Source organism: Mustela erminea, chromosome 6, assembly GCF_009829155.1.
Source record: "Mustela erminea isolate mMusErm1 chromosome 6, mMusErm1.Pri, whole genome shotgun sequence".
In the NCBI taxonomy this organism is placed as follows: domain Eukaryota; kingdom Metazoa; phylum Chordata; class Mammalia; order Carnivora; family Mustelidae; genus Mustela; species Mustela erminea.
Genome location: NC_045619.1, coordinates 90,708,138 through 90,728,108, shown reverse-complemented (window position 1 = coordinate 90,728,108; position 19,971 = coordinate 90,708,138). Strand labels below are relative to the sequence as shown.

General features: G+C 34.6%; 1 protein-coding gene across 1 annotated transcript; it reads right to left on the bottom strand.

The window, feature by feature from the left end:
* Positions 1 to 1,086: 1,086 nt before the first annotated feature.
* On the bottom strand, positions 1,087 to 10,430 carry LOC116593574 (olfactory receptor 6C2-like). Its single transcript, XM_032347865.1, has 2 exons — positions 10,391 to 10,430; positions 1,087 to 2,033 (listed from the first exon to the last, which is right to left on the bottom strand). Exons 1-2 carry the CDS (start codon positions 10,428 to 10,430, stop codon positions 1,087 to 1,089), a joined length of 987 nt encoding a protein of 328 aa, XP_032203756.1.
* Between the last annotated feature and the right edge of the window lie 9,541 nt (positions 10,431 to 19,971).

Sequence of the window (19,971 nt, the reverse complement as noted above, 5' to 3'; positions counted from 1 at the left end):
GAAAAACAAAATATTATATAGACATATTATATCCCATAATGCTCTCAATGCAATGGACTCCTTGAAATTTGGAAAGGGCAGTTAAACACTAGTTATTTAAAAAAAAGTGGTTGACAAAATTTAAATAAAAATAAAATTTTATTTAAATAATTGTCTCCTCACAGTGAAAATGAGAGGAGGTAAATGGGCACTTAACTGGAAAGGTTTATAGGACCAGGAGATGTGAAAGAGGGGTGGGTAGTACCATAACTTAACAACTTTGTACATTTTTTGGTGTATATTATTTTTAGCACTATTTTCCTCATATGGTTGTTCTGGGCTAGATTTGAATTTATTGGTGTCTGAGGAGGAGGATGCCAACAGTCAAGACATAATATTCATACCATTAAATTCAACAGTACATACTTCTAGAGATTCTTTAGTAGAGGTCATAATTTCATCCATTTAGCTAAAATAGAGGAAACTCTGAATGTGGTTCCCTTAACTAAGTGACAGGGATAGTTCTGTAATACTTTACCTGTCCAAACTGGTGACAACTGCATTGAGGTGGGGCAAGGAAGAAGCTTTATCAAGTTTTCTGTGACTGCCTATCCTTGGATGAAGACTATAGCTGAGATGGAAAATCAGCTTCATTCATCACCAATGTGAAACTTCCAAAATCATTAAAACTGGCATCTGGCTGGTAGGTGGGGAAAAAAAGGGTTGGTGAATCACGTATTAGATATTTTATAGGCCAGGTTTAAAAATGGTGCACATCACTTCCACAGCCATTCTTTTAACTATAACAGAGGCTACATAGTCACACCTGACAGTGTAGAAATATGGCAAAAAAAAAAAAAAAAAAAGGTAGTCTATTCTGTTTCCAGGATAACATCCAACATGTTTGGCGAACATCAATTTCTGTCAGACACTAAGAGCAAATAGGCACAGAGTTTGGTTTTAGCGGAGAGTAAAAATGTGGAATAGTGCTCACAGTAAGCTGTTTAAAAAGAAAGTGAGAGTGTCAATATGACTGGAGAATAAATGATATACAGACGAACTGTTTTAGAAGCCTCTTTGTCCTTCCTTTCAGCTGGATTCATAGACTCATTTCTCCTTTACATCTTTGAGAGGAATGTATTTTTTTTTAATTGAGTCATGGAAAGCTTGCTTCACTTGCTTGTTTCTCAGTGTGTAAATAAAGGGATTCAACATTGGTGAGACAGAAGTAATAAGAAGTGAAATCCCTTTATTAATAGCTACTTCATCCTTGGCTGAAGGTTTGACATAAATGAAGATGCAGCTGCCATAAATAATGGAAACAATAATCATGTGGGAAGAACAAGTGGAAAAGGCCTTTTTCCTTTGCTGGGCAGAGGGAAACCTTAGAATGGTCCCAATGATATAAATGTAGGAAAGAACTATACACATGAGGGTGATGATGAAGGTCAACACAGCACAGACGATAACCATCTGTTCTATCAACCATGTGTCTGAGCAAGAGATCTTCAGGAGAGGAGATGCATCACAACAAAAATGATCAATGATGTTTGAATCACAGAATTCCAGGCCCAAACCTAGACTAATTGGTGGGAGAATGATGATCAGTGCTGCTACCCAACAGAAGAGGATGAAGTTCTTGCAGACTTTATTGCTCATGATGGTCAGGTAATGCAGGGGTTTGCAGATGACTACATAGCGGTCATAGGACATGGTAGCCAGGAGAAAAAAATCTGTTACTGCAAAGAGGTCTGTAAACAATAGTTGACTGACACAAGCATTATAGGTAATAGACTTGTCCCCAGATGATATGCTATATAAGAATCTGGGGACACAAGAAGTTGTGAATGAAATTTCTAAGAAGGAGAAATTTTGGAGGAAAAAATACATTGGTGTTTTAAGGTGGGAATCAATCAGAGTGAGGGTGATGATGGTTAGGTTTCCAGATATACTCCGGATGTAGGAAAGAAACAGAAAGATAAAGAGCAAAATTTTCAGTCGAGGGTCCTCTGTCAGTCCCAGCAAGATGAAAGTTGGTAGTGCTGTTTGGTTTCCTCATCCTTGACTACTGTTTTTTGCCCAATCTGCTTGAAACAATAAAGAAGGCTACATGAAGAACTCCAAAGTCCTGGCCGATGTCTAACTTTAAGAGAAATAACTCTGAGAGTGATTCCTATACAACTGGTTAGTTGAAAAGTGAGCACATAACACATGACAATGTTTGAATACCTCTTGGCGTCACACGAAGTGACTTCACATTTTAATCACGTATTTATTTTCTGCTGCTGCTTCTAATAAATCTACAACTAGCTATACTTGGTGTCAGTTCAATGTATCATCTTATAAACATCATTGAAAAAAAAATCCTCCCTCCATAAATTGCTTTTGAATCAACAATTCTGCCCTCCCCAAATTTTCTATCTGCAGACATTCTTCCCATAGAGACGATTAAAAGAAAAAAAAAAAAAAAACAAACCTAACTAACACTGGTCTTTGGCAAGAATATCCCAATATTAAAGTTTACTTGTGTGTTACTGGTTAAACAGACAATGAGTACTTACTGCATAGTTTACCCAGTGTCAGCTTATTTAGATCATCTTCTTGGAAGTGTGTTTTTGACACTTTTATTGGAAAAAAGACATTTTTATTGGCTATATTTTCTTAAAGATTCATTTGAATGTTTTAACAGTCCATTTTTTTCTTCAAGTTTTCACCATAGAAATTTTACTTCAAAGGTACACATTTAACATTGTAATATTTACCTTTGGCTGTATTTTCTTTCTACTTTCAGAATAGAATATCTATGTGATATATTTTGATGTTTCCTGGGATATCCTTGTGCTAAGAAGAATTTCTCCCCAGGTTGCAAGCTGAGGTTTGGGATTGTAATGTCTCATTCTGTACTTTCTTCTAGATTTCTTTAACAGTAAAAGTCCCAACATACTCTAACTGCTACTATTTTGTATTATCTTGATCTTGAGAACTTTTCCCCCTTTTTTCACGTCAAAGGGTTCTCCTTAAGAGCAGATTCTTGATATTAAATTTCTAAACTGAATTTCCATTGTTTTTTTTTTTTTTTCTAAACACATTTGAGAACGACATAGCATTCCTTGGATATCACATAGCAATGTGTTGGATTCAGAATTTATTACAAAGAAGTAAGGGAATGTTAGAAGTATGTTTATAGAGTTGAAGAGCCATATCCCTGGTTGTTTTTGTTTGTTTTTGGTGAGCCTTGTTTCAGTTTGAAACACCATCAACCACCTTATTACAAATGACATTTAGCAATATTAGCTTTAAGAGGTTTTAGCCATTTCTTAATTATACTTACATACATTTTCACTTAAAGTTCACCTGCATGGCAATTGTCTCCTTTGTCCTACTAACCATTTGTACATCAACGCATCTGAGTATTACAACATTTAAACTACTCTAGCCAAGGTCACCACTAGCCTCCCTTTTGTTTCACTCATTAAACAAAATTCAGTTTTCACTTAACTCAAACTCTGTGGCATATGAGACTATAAACTGCTAATTTAAGAAACTCTTTACAGCTTTATTCCCACTATTTCACATTTCCTTCAACTTCTTCCTACTGCTTTGTCTATTCTTTTTCATTCTCTTTCAAGATTTTTTCCCCCCTAATCCCCATGGCTATTCATCTGAAATCTCTTCTCTAGAAAATCCTTTCTTTCACTTTCTCTTATAAATGAGGTAATTCTTACAAGTAAGTTGATTTCAAATAGGCTGATAATCCCCAAATTTATATTGCCAGGGAATAGTACATCTTTACAGGGTTCTGATTTCAACATTCAGCCTATTAACATCTAGATCTGACTTAGAGGGTTTGAGTTTACACTTTCCATTTTTCCTTTTGGAGTGGCTTTGAGCAATTTGCTTAATGTGCAAAATTTAGGTAAAATGATGTTTACATCTTAGGGTTATACTGAGAAATTCAGATAATATAGATAAGATATATACAGCTGCATTTAGAATATGGTAAACACTCATTATTATTAACTACATTTAGTATCCTTATTTTGTTATCTTATTCTTATTGAGAGTCCTGTAGATATTTCATATTTCAAGATTTAAATATGCCTCTCAGATTTGTATATCCTTTCTTATCAATCTTAAGTCTCACATAAGGATATTCTTTATTGTTCCTTTTTCTTTTTCCCCATTATCAGTTTAACACTTGGTCTTGCCATTTTGGTTTTCTTCTTAATTTGTTTCTTTTACTCTCTCACTCAAAATACTAATTTTACTGTGGGTGTCTTTATCTCATAACTAAAATATTGCAAAAGTGTATTAACATACACTTTAACATAAGTCTTTGCTTCTCCCTTTAATATTTTAAAAATCAGTGCAGTCAGAATCATTTTTTGAAAAACCCAGATATGATTAATTCTCACTTATGTTTTGTGAAAAAATGTTTCTGAACTGTTATTAACTGACATTCATCCCATACCAGATGTTTCCTTAAAACTCTTGATTCATTTCTCGGTTGCATGAAAGTTAATTCATTTTGGCTTTACATAATTGAGAAGAGTAGAAGAAGGAATATATTTATGGATTTTAAGTTTCAAATGCATCAAGCATTTAGATTAATGGAATATTTTCAGGCAATAAATATTTCTTTCAGAGTAGTGACTAAGGACAAGGTTTTTCATTTTTAGAGAATTTGTGAAATTTGTTTAGCAGGGGATAAGAAAGTTGGGGGATAGAGAATTTGATGGTTCTGCATGAGATCTCTATGTTTGGGGACCTTTGCTATCTTCCAGTGATACAGAGCCAGAATAACAGAAGGAAAGAACATGAGATACACTTCAGCAAGTTTTTGTTTTTGTTTTTGTTTTTGTTTTTTTCTTGTAGAGATCTAAGAAGGAAAATAATAGGAAGTAACTAGTTGTTCTTTGAACACAGGTTAAAAGGGCTTTAGAAAGTCACATAGTTTTTCCATTTTCAAGACTGGTATAGAATTTGAAGAAGGTTGTTCTCATGCCTAATGATAACAAGGAAACTAAAATGGAACACTTGATACTTCATACATTTTCCTGTATTGCAATTTGCTGCAGAAATAATAAGAGTGTCTTAAAGCTTATACAGAGAACTACTAGACCATAAGAGTAATATGGGAAGGGAAACAAGAGGTCGATCCCAAGGTAGTAGAGACAAAATAGATATTTGAGGACCTGAAAAGATGATGCATATTCTGGTAATGCCAACTCTGATGGATGCTGATATTTCTTTACCTCTTAATATCAGAAGTGTGCAAATGTACAAGAATTAAGGCAAAGCCGGGTTGAGGGTGGCAATAGACATATGGTAATGGTTCATGAAAATGTGATAGATAGATGGTGGAATTAGTCAGAGAGGGAAGACACTGATACTAAGTTGAATTAAAAAATAAACTTTTATGTATTGTTTTCAGAGTTTGTAAATGAATTTTTGTAACCCAAGCAATAGTTTTAATCCTTTTCATCACTCCCTTTTGCCTTCATTATAAAATTTAAGTTTCTTAGTGAACATATGGAGATCTTTCTAATATTTCCAGTATCAATTCATATAGTTGACTGAATTTCTTATTCTATTTTCCTAGTATACTTACACTGGCTACTATCTTACCATCCTAGTATGCATATACCACTATGATATATAACAGAATATTACTCAGGCTTAAAAAAGAATGAAATGTTTCCATCTGCAGCAGCATGGATGGATCTGCAGGATATAATGCTAAATGAACTAAGTCAGTTACAGAAAGACAAATACCATATGATTTCACTCATCTGTGGAATTTAAGAAACAAGTGAATGAACAAAGAAAAAAAGAGACAAACGAGAAAACAGATTCTTAAATAGAGGGGCCAGACTGGTGGTAACCAGAGGGGAGATGGGTGGAGCCTGGGTGAACTAGATAAAGGGATTAAGAGTATATATTTACCTTGATGAACACTGAGTACTGTATCAAATTGTTGAATCATTATATTGTACACCTGAAACTAATATAACACTGTTAATTATAGTACAATAAAAAGAAAGATAGTATTTTATAGTGACAAAGAGTACAGTCTACGAAGTCAGTCTGCTGGTTTCACATCTCCTCGTTCAATTCGGTTCAGTTATTTACTAGCATTTCCCATAAAAGGACATGCTTAAAATTATCTGTGGAAATTCCTATATGCTGATCCTTTTGTCTTTAGTGATTTTTATACTTGCACCCTCTTCCTTCCCTATCCCTCTTTCAAAGTTTTGGTTTAGGTATACATTTCACTAGGAATCTATGCATTATCCTTTAAGATAGAAGTAACTTTTCCTCTTAATATTCCCACTGTAGTCTATGACTATTCTTTATTATTATTATTTATTATGTTATGTTAGTTACCATATAGTACATCATTAGCTTTTGATGTATGACTATTCTTATGATAGTTCTTATGACCAGCTTGTCAGTGTTGACAAATTTTATTTTGAACGTTACTGAGAGAAAGAGAGAGTGAGAGAATGAGAGAGCAGGCATGTGTGTGAGCATGGAGGGAGGGGTAAAAGGAAAGGGAAAGAGAATCTCAAGCAGCCTCCATGTTCAGCTAGAGTTGAGGAGGGACTCAGACTCATCACACTGAGATCATGACCTGAGCCAAAATCAAGGGTAGAACACTTAACTGACTGAGGCAGCCAGGCACCCCTTTCCTGAATTTTTTATAAAGCTTGTGAATTCTGGTGCCTCTGATAACCTGTTCAATGCTCTGTAAAGAAATACTAAGGGCTGAGTTCACTGACTTGCAATTTTGGACATGAGGCAATAGGTATTTCATATTTCTTTCTCAACTATCATTAGGTTATTAATTATATGGGCAGCTATTTCCTTTTGTAAATAAAGAGTCTATGTCCCTTTTCCCCCCTCCAGTCCAAGAAAGAAAAGGTTATCTTTAGGAAAAATTGATTAGTTTGTTATATGAATGGTTTCACTAATTTCTAGCAGTCTGGACCCAACAAGAAACATAGAAGTGTGCTTTTCTAAAGTCTGGTGAATTGAAGCATGTTAATTCTATCAAGACAGTAACATAAAACAATGTCAGAGTCCTATAGATAGGAAATTACCTTGGATTGTAGGCATCTCTGTGGAAAAGTAGCACTGATCTATGGTCAAGGGGAGAAATAATTAACTGATAGCTGGGCACCCTTTTAAACAGGAGCATTTAGGAATTGAACCCTCTGAACCAAACTGAGAAAATTCCTTAAAGTTCTCAGTGTTTCCTTGTGGCATTCTAACTCAGAGTACAGTCCCAGATTCCCAAACTCTCCTTTCTTTCTGATCACCAACACTTATCTTCTGTGATCCCGGGATATTAAGTGAATGTCCTGGTTAACCACTCTAATTCAGGTGTATTTTCAATTTAGTGTAGTTCAAGGAGTATTTGTGTTTATAATTAGCTCATTGTTTGCTAACAACAACATTGCTAATAATGTGGCACTCTGATGCAGGCACAGGTGCATCTTGGTATAAATATATATTGATTGGTAAGTGTAATGTGGTGGGCCAGGTCATTTCTGTTTGTTCTTCCTATTTCTATGAATTAATTCAAAACATATTTATTGAGAACCCATGATATGTTTGGTATTGGTATAGATACTAAAGATGAAAAGAGTGAACAAGTAGTGCATGAACAATGTATCTTGGAACACTGAAAAAATAAAATTAAATAAAAAAAAAAGACGTGAGTAGCCTTATTAAAAAAAAAAAAAAGAGTCAACTGTTATTGACCCATCTGCACTGATGTGTGTAACAAATATCTCCAGTGAGTCAAATCCCTTAAAATTTAATTTTTCTACAAGGAAATAACATTTTAAATAACTACTTGCTTATTCAGAGATATCCAAGTTAATTTATTGCCATCTCATATTTAAATAGATCAGTCTGATATTTTAGAGACCAAGGAACTAGAATGTTGAATGAAGAAAGAAACTGAAATTACCAAATAAGAATATACTTACTCTTATGGGAGGTAATCATGGCTCTAGGTTTCTGTGTAATCATGATGGTTCTCATGATGAAACTGGAAGTGTACGTGGAGTCAAATATGTGTACAAATGCCCCAATCACGGACACATACACAGTCTCAGACTTTTTTTTTTTTTTTTTTTTTTTTTTTTTACTGCAAATAGTGTTCTCTGAGTTGTCAACAAAGTCTCCTTAAAGATTCTATTCCACTTTAAATCTAGGAAAAAGTTTCTTATATAGCAAACCTGAAAAAAATCCCTGTCATTTATTTTAAATGATGAGCAATCTAATATGATTTTTAGAAGATTTTGACAGATGATTTCTGACTTTTCTGGGAAAAGATAGACTTTTTCACAGTGAAGTAACATGAATGCTTTGTTACCTTGTACTGTTATGGATGTTAAGGAGCTCTCTACATGGGTAAAGAAAGGGTCCTCTGTGACTGAAGTTTGAACATGACTAATGATTCTAATATGCACTGCATTTTGGCAAAATATATAATAGAGGCAGCAGTGGGAATCATGTCCTTGGAGACAATAAGGTGCAACAATTTTATTAGATGCATTGTAAGGGCAAAACAGTAATTTTCTGATGAAAAATATTTCTGGCTACTCTTCAACCCAGAGATAACAAAATATGAACAAAAGACAACAAAATTGCTTTAAGTCTATACTTTCAGTGGAAAAATGTGTAAATATGTATACATGTGAAAATAGTATATAATCTATTTCTGAGTGGTAACTGTAAATACTTTTCCATGATAAAAATATAGATTTGCATCACAATTTTTTTCTGCACTAGACTCTTTTTATGGACAAGCCATTATTTGGTAAAGCTTCCCATATTTTACTTTATATTATATATTATATTATATATTATATTATATTTTATTTTATATTAATATCATCTATTTCTTTAATATAAATTGTCAGAAGAGGAATTTCTGAGGCAAAGACCAGTTTTAAATATATATGTGTATTTGTATGTGTGTGTGTGTATATGTATATATATAATTAATTTTATATAATAATTAATTATTATTTTTTGTACTGTTGAGTGACCCATTGGTTGCATATAACACCTAGTGCTTATCACAACAGAAGTGTATTGCCATGTGTAATGCCACATAATATTCACAGAAACGTTTGGGTTCCTTGCCATTGTTGGGATTGTGAAGGAATTCCACCCTTATTCCTTGCTTGACTTCTGAGTCAGTTAGAGAGAGAAAGAAGGCAAGTAAATTCCAGTTTTATTATAAATAGAAGTATTGAAAAGATGGCTTTGAACATTGCAATAAGAAATTCTCAAGTTAGTCATATGTATCAAATAGACAGGACTAGATCCAAATCTACCCCGCCAACCAGGGGTATATCTTCTATTGAATTACTTCAGGCAGGTTTAAATCTAGCTGTAGAAAAGACAACATAAACGAGGAAAGGGAACAGGATAGATCTAGCTGTCAAAATCTACCTGTCATGGGTATAGAGTTTTAGTTTGGAAGATGGAAAAAGTAGTGTAGCTATACAGTGGTGATGGCTGGACAACAATATAAATATACTTAATACCACTGAACTGTATGTATTCTTAAAAATTTTTAAATGGTAAGTTCTATGATATAAACTTTTTCCCACAATAAAAAGAAATAGGGGGAAAAAAGAAAAGTTACAGAGATAAAATCAAAGCCATAAAGCCCACTCAAACCCCCCTAATTCTACTTGTCAGATAAGTCTTTTCAACACCAGTGGAAGGAGAGATAGCAGAGAGCCAGGAGAATTGCATAAATAAATTATTGAAAAAATCTTCAAACCCTAGAAATAAAGTAGAATGCCTGCCCATCTTTACAATGTCATTATTTTACAAGTTCATCCAAAAATTTTTTAATTATTCAGGAAAATACACAGGAATCTGACTTTGTTGTTTACTTCTTGCTTAAAGTCCACAAACCTCGAAATAACACATTAACTGTAGATTTCTGTTCAGTAGAAAAGATATCCTAAAGACTGCAGTACTGTACTATAGGATATTAATCAATTCAGTATCTAATAGATACCAATTTGATCATATAGTGTTTATTCCTTGAATTCTCCTTTCAAACAGCCTTACCATCTTACTGTTTAACTAGTTGAATAAAGTACTTTGCATATGTTTGTTGAATAATTGTATGAATATTGTAATTTTTTTACCTTTTGAAAATTACTCTTAAAGAATTCCCCTCCACATGGAAAGAATATGAAGATTAGGGAGTATATATTTTTCTGAATATTCACATATTCATCATATTTCTAAGATTTTTTTTTCTTAACCGGTTAGCTTAACATTAAGCCTATGATTAACAGTGTATGCTTATACTGCTTAAGAGAGAAATTAACTCTCTTTAAGGCAGAAGAGTCCACCTTCCCAGTTTTACTTCCCATTGCCAGTTCCTCTGAATATCTTTCTAGGCCCATGTTGGACATTTCAGAAGTTACTGCAAATCAACGTACTAGAAAAATAATTTAGGAGGGCCACTCTAAACCTGTAAATGAAAATCTACCTTCTAATATTTTCCAATGTCAAGTACAGATATGTCAACTGACACATGAAATTAATTTTGAATGGCACTATAGATACTTTAGTAATAAAATTCCACAACTTACAGACATCCCAAATATAGACGATTAAAAATTCTTAGAGTGTAATGGTACAGAGTTCTTAGACAGTAGTCCTAGAAAATGAATTTGTGAAATAAAATGTTCTCATGTTCCCAAGTTTTATTCTGTTTGTTCTATTTTTAACAGATATATTGAAGTATAATTGATATACAGAAAACTGCACAATTTAATATATACAACTCGATGAGTTTGTACCTATGCAGACACCTGTGAAACCATCACCACAATCAAGATAATGAATGTATCTATCGCCTTTAAGTAGAGGACACTTGATGTTTGGATAAAATTCAGATTTTTTTTTCAAAAGCTAAAACCTGAGTTGATATCTACTAAATCGGATTAACTCTTTTAGGGACTTAAAGGATGTAAGAGTCTAGTTTGCCCATTTTTAGAGATTCTGAAGTGTTAGGGAAACCAATGAACTTATTATGTCACTATTTTTTAACCCTAGCATATAGGAAATTTACTAAAACAACCTTGATCTTTATAGCAGTTATCCCAGGATGTGAATTTTCCAGGAATATTTGTTGTTTTAAAAATTCTTCATATATTTAAACCCCACAATATATTTTTATTATAGTGTAATACAGACAATGTGCATTTAACTTTTTAACTTATTTTCTTATTCTGTATTTCATCACTCATGACAACAATACATGTAATTATTTTTCTCAGTTATAAAGAGCACTTTGTTATTTTTTCTTTTAGTGTAGATATATTGGTGATGAATTCACTTAGTGTTTGTTTTTCTGGAAATTTCTCTGCTTTACCTTTAATAACACATTTACAATAAAGGCAATTAATTAAATTTTTCTGGTTAATTAAACTTTACAAATATATACAAACATGAAACCACCATCCAGAAAAAGACAGAATACTACCAGCAATCAAAACATGTCTTTCTTACCCTCTGGCAGTCAAGATTCAACCAAAGGTAGCTACTGTCTTAGTTTCATGTGTATAATTTTTGGAGATATATATTTTCATTTTTCTCAGGTATGTAACTAGGAGAGCATTTACTAAGACATGATAACTGTGTTTATATGAAACTGCCAGAATGTTTTCCTAAGTAGTTATATCATTTCACATGCCTGCCAGCAGTATATGATATTTCCAGTTGCTCTCCATCCTTGTCATGATTTATGTTGTCAACTTACATTCTAATTGTAGCCATTCCAGTGATTGTATGACTCATTTTATTTATAATTTGAATTTCCTGGTGACTAATGATATTGAGCTCCTTTACATATGTCTATTAGCTATTCATGTATCCTCCTTTATGAGGCATCTAATAAATTTTCTGGACCATTTTTAGTTGATAATTATTGTTCACTAATATATTGTTATGGACATTTATATCTATGATCATGAGGGATATTGGTCAAGACTTTCATTCTTGTAATTTCTTTGCTTGGTATTAGTATCAATTTATTCTCATTTCATAAAATGAGTGAGAGAGTGCTCTTTCCTCACGTGCTCTGAAAGACTGGATTATTTATCCTTTTGATAGTCACCAGTGAGGCAATGTAAATTTGGAATTTTCTTTGTGAAAGGACTTTTAGGTATTAATTCAATTTCTATAACAGAAATAAAGGTATGCAGATTTTCTGTTTCTTTGTGTATCAGTTCTGTAATTTACATCTCACAAATAACTTTTCCATTTTATCTAAGTTGTCAAATGTATTGGTTTAACATTCTTCATAGCCCTCTCTTGTTAATATGTTAATATCTAGAGGCTCTGTATTGCTGCTCTATTTTACATTCTTTATATTGGTGTATCTATGTGTTCTATCAGGACACAAACCACATGGTGATTTAAATATATATATTTTTTAATTTTTGTTTGACAGAGAGGGATCACAAGTAGGCAGAGGGGCTGACAGAGAGAGAGAGAGGGGAAAGCAGGCTTCCCGCCGAACAGAAAGCCTGATGCAGGGCTGGATCCAAGGACCCTGAGATCTTGACCTGAGCAGAGCAGAGGCTTAACCCACTGAGCCACCAAGGCACCCCCCCATGGTGATTTAAACAAGGGTAATTTATGTCAAGAATTACTAACTTATGATAAATAAGTAACCGTAAGATATAAGAGAACTTTAGGAGATACCCTAAGACCCAGAGAGGATTTAACTAGGAAGGATGATTTTGAAGGGGGATGGAATCTCCAAGACAGATTCAAATCTCCGTGTAGAAAGTTTAGTTGCATTACACTGGGTGGGGAGAAGTTCACAGGTTTTCGTGGGCCTAAACTAGTCAACAGTCCTGCACAAGTCAGAAAGAGCACCCCAGGGCACTAACTAGTCCTAGCCAGTGTGTGCACATAAAGGAGTGCAGAGGTGGTAGGAGAATTAACAGTGGGCTGGAGGCCTTCACATCAGGAAGAACAGAAATAGTGATCACCAGCCAGCCCGGGGTTGCAAGATTGCTGAAGGGCTCTGCGTAACTGGTGAGTGGTTAGGGTATATGTCTCACTCTCACACGTCTTGACACTGTGCAGCTGGCAGAACTAGCATGTTGGATGAAGTCACTGAAAGGACTTGACACCCAGCTGGGCTCTGCCACCTGAAGATTCCTTACCACCACCCGCACCCCCACCCCTTGGTCCTGAGAATGTATGGTCTGTCAATCATTCCTACACTAGGAGCTATTTCATGGAAATATCCTTGAAAGAATAAAGTGTTGTTGAGACCATCTGGACTATGTACATGACTGAACTCAAGGGCTTTATGTAAACTTTTAAGATTCTGTCAGGTAGATGCAGAGATCTACTCCTCTTGTGGCTGCCCAAGACAAACCTGTGTAAGTTCCCTTGCTTAATAAAATGGCTATCTCTCATTTCTCCACTGAGTGAGCTTATCTTATGATACTGAGTATCTTAGTATGGTGCTATCAGAAATGCTTGAAAGAAATCCATCTATTTATCATAACAGATTGGAAATTGAATTTGAAGCTGAGAGACAATATGGAATTTGATAAATGGCACAATGGGTAATTTGTTTTAACTCTATTTCTTGATCTTCTAAGTAGAAGTTTATTGATTATATTGATCTTTTTATAAGAATCAGACCTATAAATACAAAGAACAGACTGGTGGTTGACATAGGGATGAGAGTTGAGGGGAAGAGCAAAATGGGTGAAGGAGAGTGGAAGATACAGGCTTCCAGTTATGGAATGAATAAGTCCCAGGAATAAAAGGCACAGCATAGGGAATATAATCAATGATATTTTGATAGTGTTGTATGGTGATGATGGTAATTACACTTGTGGTGGGAATAGTATAACATGTAGAGATATTGAATCAATATGTTGTTATACCTGAAATTAATATAACATTGTGTGTCAACTATATTCAAGTTTTATAAGATGGCCACAAAATGAGCTTTATTTCACTGATTTTTTTTCTATTGCTTATTTGAGTTGATTTCGATTTAATTGATTTCTGCTTTGTCTTCATTATTTCTATCTTTTTAAAATTTTTTTTCTAATTTCTTTTCAGTGTACCAGAATTCATTGTTTATGCACCAAACTCAGTGCTCCATGAAATACATGCCCTCCATAACACATGCCCTCCATAATACTCACCACCAGGCTGACCCATCTTCCCGCCCCCTGCCCCTTCAAAAAACTCAGATAATTTTTTAGAGTTTTTTGGAGTCCATAGTCTCTCATGTTTCATCTCCTTCTCCTATTTCCCTCAACTCTTCTCTCCATCTCCCTATACCCTCCATGTTATTTCTTATCCTCCACAAATAAGTGAAACCATATGATAATTGACTCTCTCTGCTTGACTGATTTCACTCAGCATAATCTCTTCCAGTCCCATCCATGTTGCTACAAAAGTTGGATATTCATCCTTTCTGATGGAGGCATAATACTCCATAGTGCATATGAACCACATCTTCCTTATCCATTCGTCCATTGAAGGGCATCATGGTTCTTTCCACAGTTTGGCAACCGTGGCCATTGCTGCTATGAACACTGGGGTACAGATGACCCTTCTTATCACTACATCTGTATCTTTAGGGTAAATACCCAGGAAGGAGTGCAATTGCAGGGTCATAGGGAAGATCTCTTTTTAATTTCTTAAGAAATCTCTACACTGTTATCCAAAGTGGCTGCACCAACTTGCATTCCCACCAACAGTGTAAGAGGGTTTGCATTTCTCCACATTCTCTCCAACACACGTTGTTTACTGTCTTGTTAATTGTGGCCATTCTAACTGGTGTAAGGTGGTATCTCAATGTGGTTTTAATTTGAATCTCCCAGAAGGCTAGTGATGATGTATTGGAGGGGGAGATGAACCATGAGAGACAATGGACTCTGAAAAACAGTCTGAGGGTTTTGAAGGGGCGGGGAGTGGGACGTTGGGGGAGCCATGTGGTGGGTGTTATGGAGGGTAGGTATTGCATGGAGCCCTGGGTGTGCTGCATAAACAATGAATTATGTTACACTGAAAAGAAATTAAATTAAAAAAAGAGAAAAAAAGATTTCATTTATTTATTTGAGGAAGAGCACAAGTGAGAGAGAAAGCATGAGTGGGTGGTGGGGGGGGAATGGGGGGAGGAACTGAGGGAGAAGGAGAAGCAGACAGCTCACTGAGCAGGGAGCCCAAGGTAGGGCTTAATTCCAGGACCCTGGGATCATGACCTGAGCTAAAAGCAGCCACTTAACCCATTGAGTCATTTAGGGGCCACACACACCTATGTATTTTTTAAAGTAAAATACCTATGAGGGCAATTTCAATCTATCATTCAAATTTAGGACTAAGATATTTTATGAAACTCCTTCTACCATATACATGCTATATATTTGTTAATAAAATAAAGATATATATATATACACACACACACACACACACACATATATATCTTTAATTTAAAGTGTTATTTATTTGAGAGAAAGAGAGCATATTGTGACAGGGGGGAGGGTAGAGGGAGAAGGAGTAGCAGACTCTCTTGCTGAGCAGGGACCTTGGCACAGGGCGCAATCCACAGACTTTGGGATCATGACCCGAACTGAAGGCAGATGCATAACCAACTGAACAACACAGGCACCCCTTTATATATTCTTTATCTCATAATTAGAACCCTGGCTATGGATGGAATTAGAGAAGATTCTAATATTGTATTAATCTTCATTTGCTTCTTTTCCTCACTCTGCCCATAAGGTAACATTAGAATAACAGTGACAGCACTACTATTCACCATATTATTCCTACCTAGGAACAACTTAAGAATTTTTTAAGCTATTGTTTTTGCTCTTAGATTAAATCCCACTTGGATGTACAGTTCAATTATAGCACTTAAGATCTCTTGGAATAATTCTACCTCATTTGGTCATCTCACTAACTAAATATATATTAAATATATTTATTCCAGTTCAGTATAATGGCTTATGCCAGTAGGATACACATTTCTTTCCACTCCTTTCAAACAATTTTGACTTGCTTTCTGAGGATTTCTGAGACAGATTCATGGAGCCATTGAAAAGTGAAACTAGAGGGGTGTCTGGGTGGCCCAATCAGTTGAGCCTCTGACTATTTGTTTTGGTCCAGGTCATGATCTCAGGGTCATTAGATCCAGCCTTACCTTAGGCTCAGTGCTCAGTGAGGAGTCTGCTTGGGATTCTCTCTATGTCCCCCGTTGGCCCTCCCACACTCTCTCTCTCTTTCTCTCTCACAAAAATAAATATTTTTTAAAAATATTAAATAGAATTGAAATTGAAACATAATACTGAATATTGGCTGAATAAGAAGTCTAGGAAGCATCTTCAGAGGTTTTGTTCTTAACACATCAATATCATGGGGTGCCTGGGTGGCTCAGTTGGTTGAAGGACTGACCCACTCTTGGTTTTGGCTCAGATCATGATCTCAAGATTGTGGGATGGAACCCTGAGTCAGTCTCCATGCCCATCATGGAATTTGCTTCAGATTCCCCCACCCCCCGTCCCCTCTGTTCTACCAGCTCACACCCACTCTCTCTCTCTAAAATAAATAAAATCTTTTAAGAAAAGTTGATATCTTACCCTTTTGAAATTTTTACCATCAAGTAAATATGAATGATGATTAATTAATACTTCTGATAAACTAGTCAATGGCAATTTAATTGATGTTCAAGATAAGAAAATAACTCCATTTTAAAAAATACATGAGATTGAAGTCTCATAGGATGTCCCTTTGACAGTCTGAGAGAGGACCCTTTGACTGGTTCCACTTCATTTCAGGTATTTTAAATAAAGAAAACTAAAATAATTCTTTCTGTTGTGCTGGATGGAAGTCTCCCTTAGTAATGCATTAATTTTGATAGTCTGGTTTTTTTTAATCTTATGTGTTTATTCACTTATCTTTAGTTAAAGCCTTTTAAAAGTCATTAGAAAGATATATTCATAGAGTACACCAAAGAAATTTGCTCTGTTGAGCATGTGACCGTGTTTCTTTTTCCTTTATTAAATTGTTCAGAATGAGTTGTTCACATTTATTTTAATATATTAGAGGAAAGAAAAATAATTTAATTAATGTTATGGGCAATATCTAGCTCAGCTTGATAGTAACACTGAAATACTCTTCTGGCACTACTCATTCATTCTTGACAAATTAACTAGAGATCATGTGAAATATCTGCCCAAATGAAACAAAATCTCCACAGTTGACTCCACTGAGTGACTGGAAGAATTTTTTTATTGGAATTGTCTTTTACTGTTCTTCATAATTATTTTGGATGACCATTTTCCTGGAGAAATCACAATTATTTACATTTATTCATTTCATCAAGGATGAGATCAGTTTTTATAATTCATACATTTGTGCATAGAAACAAATCAAGGAAAAAAAGAAAGCACCAAATTACATTTAATAATATTTTCAAAATGATAACTCTCGTATCATTAGGGGGTTTTGCTGAATATTAACACATAACCTTATACTTTTAGTTTATTAATCAGCCATCTATAATTTGAATGAGGAAGGAAATTAAATAAATTATTAATAAAATTATGACATTAAAACTTACTATTAACTCATATTTTTGACATTATAAGGTTAGTTTATTTATTACAGAATGTATATTTTTTTGTCATTAGAAGGGGATGGATTGGAGTGCCTGAGTGGCTCAATGGGTTAAAGCCTCTGCCTTCCACTGGGATCATGAACCCAGGGGCCTGGGATGGAGCCCTGCATCAGGGCTCTCTGCTCAGCAGGGAGCCAGCTTTCCTCTCTCTCTCAGCCTGCCTCTCTGCCTACTTGTGATCTCTGTCAAGTAGATGAATAAAATATTTTTAAAAAAATGAAAGGCATGGATTAAAAAGGAAAATGACCCACTTAGTGGATTTGTGACTTTGGATGATACTAAAGATTTTAAGCTTCATTTATCTTCACTTGACATGGAGTTAAAATGTAAGGAGTGTTTTGAGAATTAATTCAACTAATATAAATGAACACACTCGAAAATTTATATGACACTAGGATATATAAATAGCTGCTTTATTTATTTTTGTTTTAGTTGGCATTACTTTCAAATGTTGGGAAGGATGCTCATGGTAGTTGTGATTTTTCAAAAGCAATTTATTTTAGTGATATTTAGGACTTTTATTATTTATCTCAGTCTTTAAACACAGTTATGAAAGTTTTATTCTCTTATTCTATATTCCAATTGAAGTACTGAGGTTCATAGAGATGGTATAGCTTACACAAATTCACATAGCTAGCAAGTGTCAAATATAATCAGGCTTCCTGAAATTAAAGTCTGTCCTCTTGAACACAATATCCGGAGCCTATCTCCAAATGGCAACACACATAGCCATAGCAACTTCCTGTTCTTAACTGAAAATGAATTGATTGATATAGTAAAACAAAATATACTGTCCTGTTTTTATACTTTTTAATATATCCAGTTGCAAATCCTAACCCCAATATACTCCATTTAATTTAATTAAAAGTTGAACTAGTGAGTCAATAATAAGGCTTGAGAGACTTTCACTGCCTTCTGTATGCCAGGCTTAACTCTGCTTTTCATACAGGTTCACAAACTGTGTTTGTGAACAGGCAATCTGTATTGCCTGTAATAGTAAAATATTGGCAAATCTCATCATTATCATCTAGGGGAGCCAGCATTTCTGATAGCCTTCTTTTGCCATTGAACAATGGTGTTCTCTATCATCAATATTTTTGTCTTGTTCTTCCCATTTGTCCCAGGAAAAATATACATATTTAACTATAGAGAGTAAGAAATATCAAATATATAAAGGACAAAAAAAATATCAGAAAGTGTGGTGACATGATTTTTACACAGATTTAACTTGTACAGAGTAGTTAATATGTTATGTGTTCCCTGGATCAAGGGAAAAAATTCAGTGAATCAAAATTGCCAGAAAAGAGGGAACCTGGGTGTCTCAGTGGGTTAAGCCTCTATCTTTGGCTCAGGTCATGATCTCAGGGTCCTGGGATCAAACCCCGCATCAGGATCTCCACTCAGTGAGGAGTCTGCTTCCCACCCCCCCTTCCCACCTGCCTCTTTACCTACTTGTGATCTCTGTCTGTCAAATAAATAATTTCTTTAAAAATTGCCAGAACAGGAATGTATACAAACGTTAAAGAATATAAAACATAGTACACATTAGTATTGCCATTGAAACAGGAAGCTTGAGAGACTGTCCAATGAGATAAGAGAAATAAAACCCAACAGTAAGCAACAACAACAAGCACCAAGTGTGAAGTTTGTTTCCTTTGACATTACTTTTCAGACAGAGATTAGCAACCAAATATCTTAATTCCTAATGCAGATCTCTACTTAATGCATCTCTATTCAATGGCATGTTTTTTAAACTGGTGATCTACCACCTTGTACTAAGTCTATTCATTCACTCCATTATTTTTAATCTGACTTCTAATAAGAAGTTTTGGTGTCATAATACTGCTCATACTTTAGATTTTTTTTCTCTCACAGTATTGCTCATAACCAACAGCAGTTGAAGAAATTCTTATTTTAGTTAATGTTCTAATTTATATGCCAAATAGAGTAATAGGAGTTAGTGCCATCTCTGACTAGACTATAATAATATAATCATGTTTAAATGAGATAGTATGAGTGAAAAGCATCAGTAAAATTGTGCACGTTCTTAGTGAAAGCTATGCAAAATATGGAGGTCTTTAGTGAGTTTCAGTGTGTATATAATAAAGCAAATAATTTTTTTGTCAGTTTGTTTTGTTTTTCAAATCAGGTTATGATACTGGCTGTTATAGCTGAAGACCTCAGGCAAATATTGCAACTTTCTTTAACATCTATTTACACACTTGTAAAGAAGAGATAATTAGTCTAACTTTCCATATAGCTGTGAAGATTAAGTA